Source organism: Sphaeroforma arctica, assembly GCF_001186125.1.
Source record: "Sphaeroforma arctica JP610 unplaced genomic scaffold supercont1.11889, whole genome shotgun sequence".
NCBI lineage: Eukaryota > Ichthyosporea > Ichthyophonida > Sphaeroforma > Sphaeroforma arctica.
The window spans coordinates 1-783 of NW_014028669.1; the positions used below are offsets into that span (position 1 = coordinate 1).

The 783-nt window shown below is 39.6% G+C and overlaps 1 protein-coding gene across 1 annotated transcript; it reads right to left on the reverse strand.

Annotated features, from left to right (window-relative positions):
• Nucleotides 1-126: 126 nt before the first annotated feature.
• On the reverse strand, nt 127-356 carry SARC_17736 (hypothetical protein; the record flags this gene model as incomplete). The annotated part of the gene is made up of 1 exon (XM_014288174.1): nt 127-356. A coding segment is annotated over one exon (230 nt), but the record flags the coding sequence as incomplete, so codon positions are not given.
• Nucleotides 357-783: the final 427 nt, after the last annotated feature.

Sequence of the window (783 nt, forward strand, 5' to 3'; positions counted from 1 at the left end):
TAGTCTCTTGTAGAGGTAGTGACGGGGCCATCTTCGCTCAGCAAACACATTTACGTTTACCTGCAAGTAACCTACAACTACACGCCAACGATCAACCAATCACAACGAATTAACCACTCCCACCTGCTAGCGTCTATTTATGTGTCTATGAATTATGTACTCTCCTGAAACATACCGGATAAACGTTCCTGTGAGTCCCTTTTGTAGGCCCAGGACACCGTCCGTCTGGACAATACGTTTAAAGACATCCACTACACCCAGTTTGGCTGTGCCCGAGCCTTGGTTCAACACTTGCAATTGACACTTCACGAGTTCGGTGGGGGTGAGCACAAACGATGTGACACACGCCGACAGCCCTGTGTGTGGTATCAATAAATTTAACTACCAATATACATGGGGTAGACATAACCTGATGGGATACCAACATATACGTGTAAATTTGAAAACATATACTATACTCATAAGCATGAATATGGATCAAGATTGTCATCCGAATGTGGCTACGTCACTAACGTTACGCATTCTAGAAAAATGTACCGATTATAAAAAGCACGATGAAAACTGACGTCGATAGCAGACAAGACTGATGAAAGTACTAATATAAAAAAAAGTCAAACTACCAATTATACATGTATACGCATATGCGCATATATGTGTGTATTTAGATACAAATAAAGAGGTTTCTATGTCAGTGCTTGTGCACGATAATATATGTATATGTATATGTATATGTATGAGTATCTACGTGCACTGCATATATAGCATATATGTAAATTTATATGT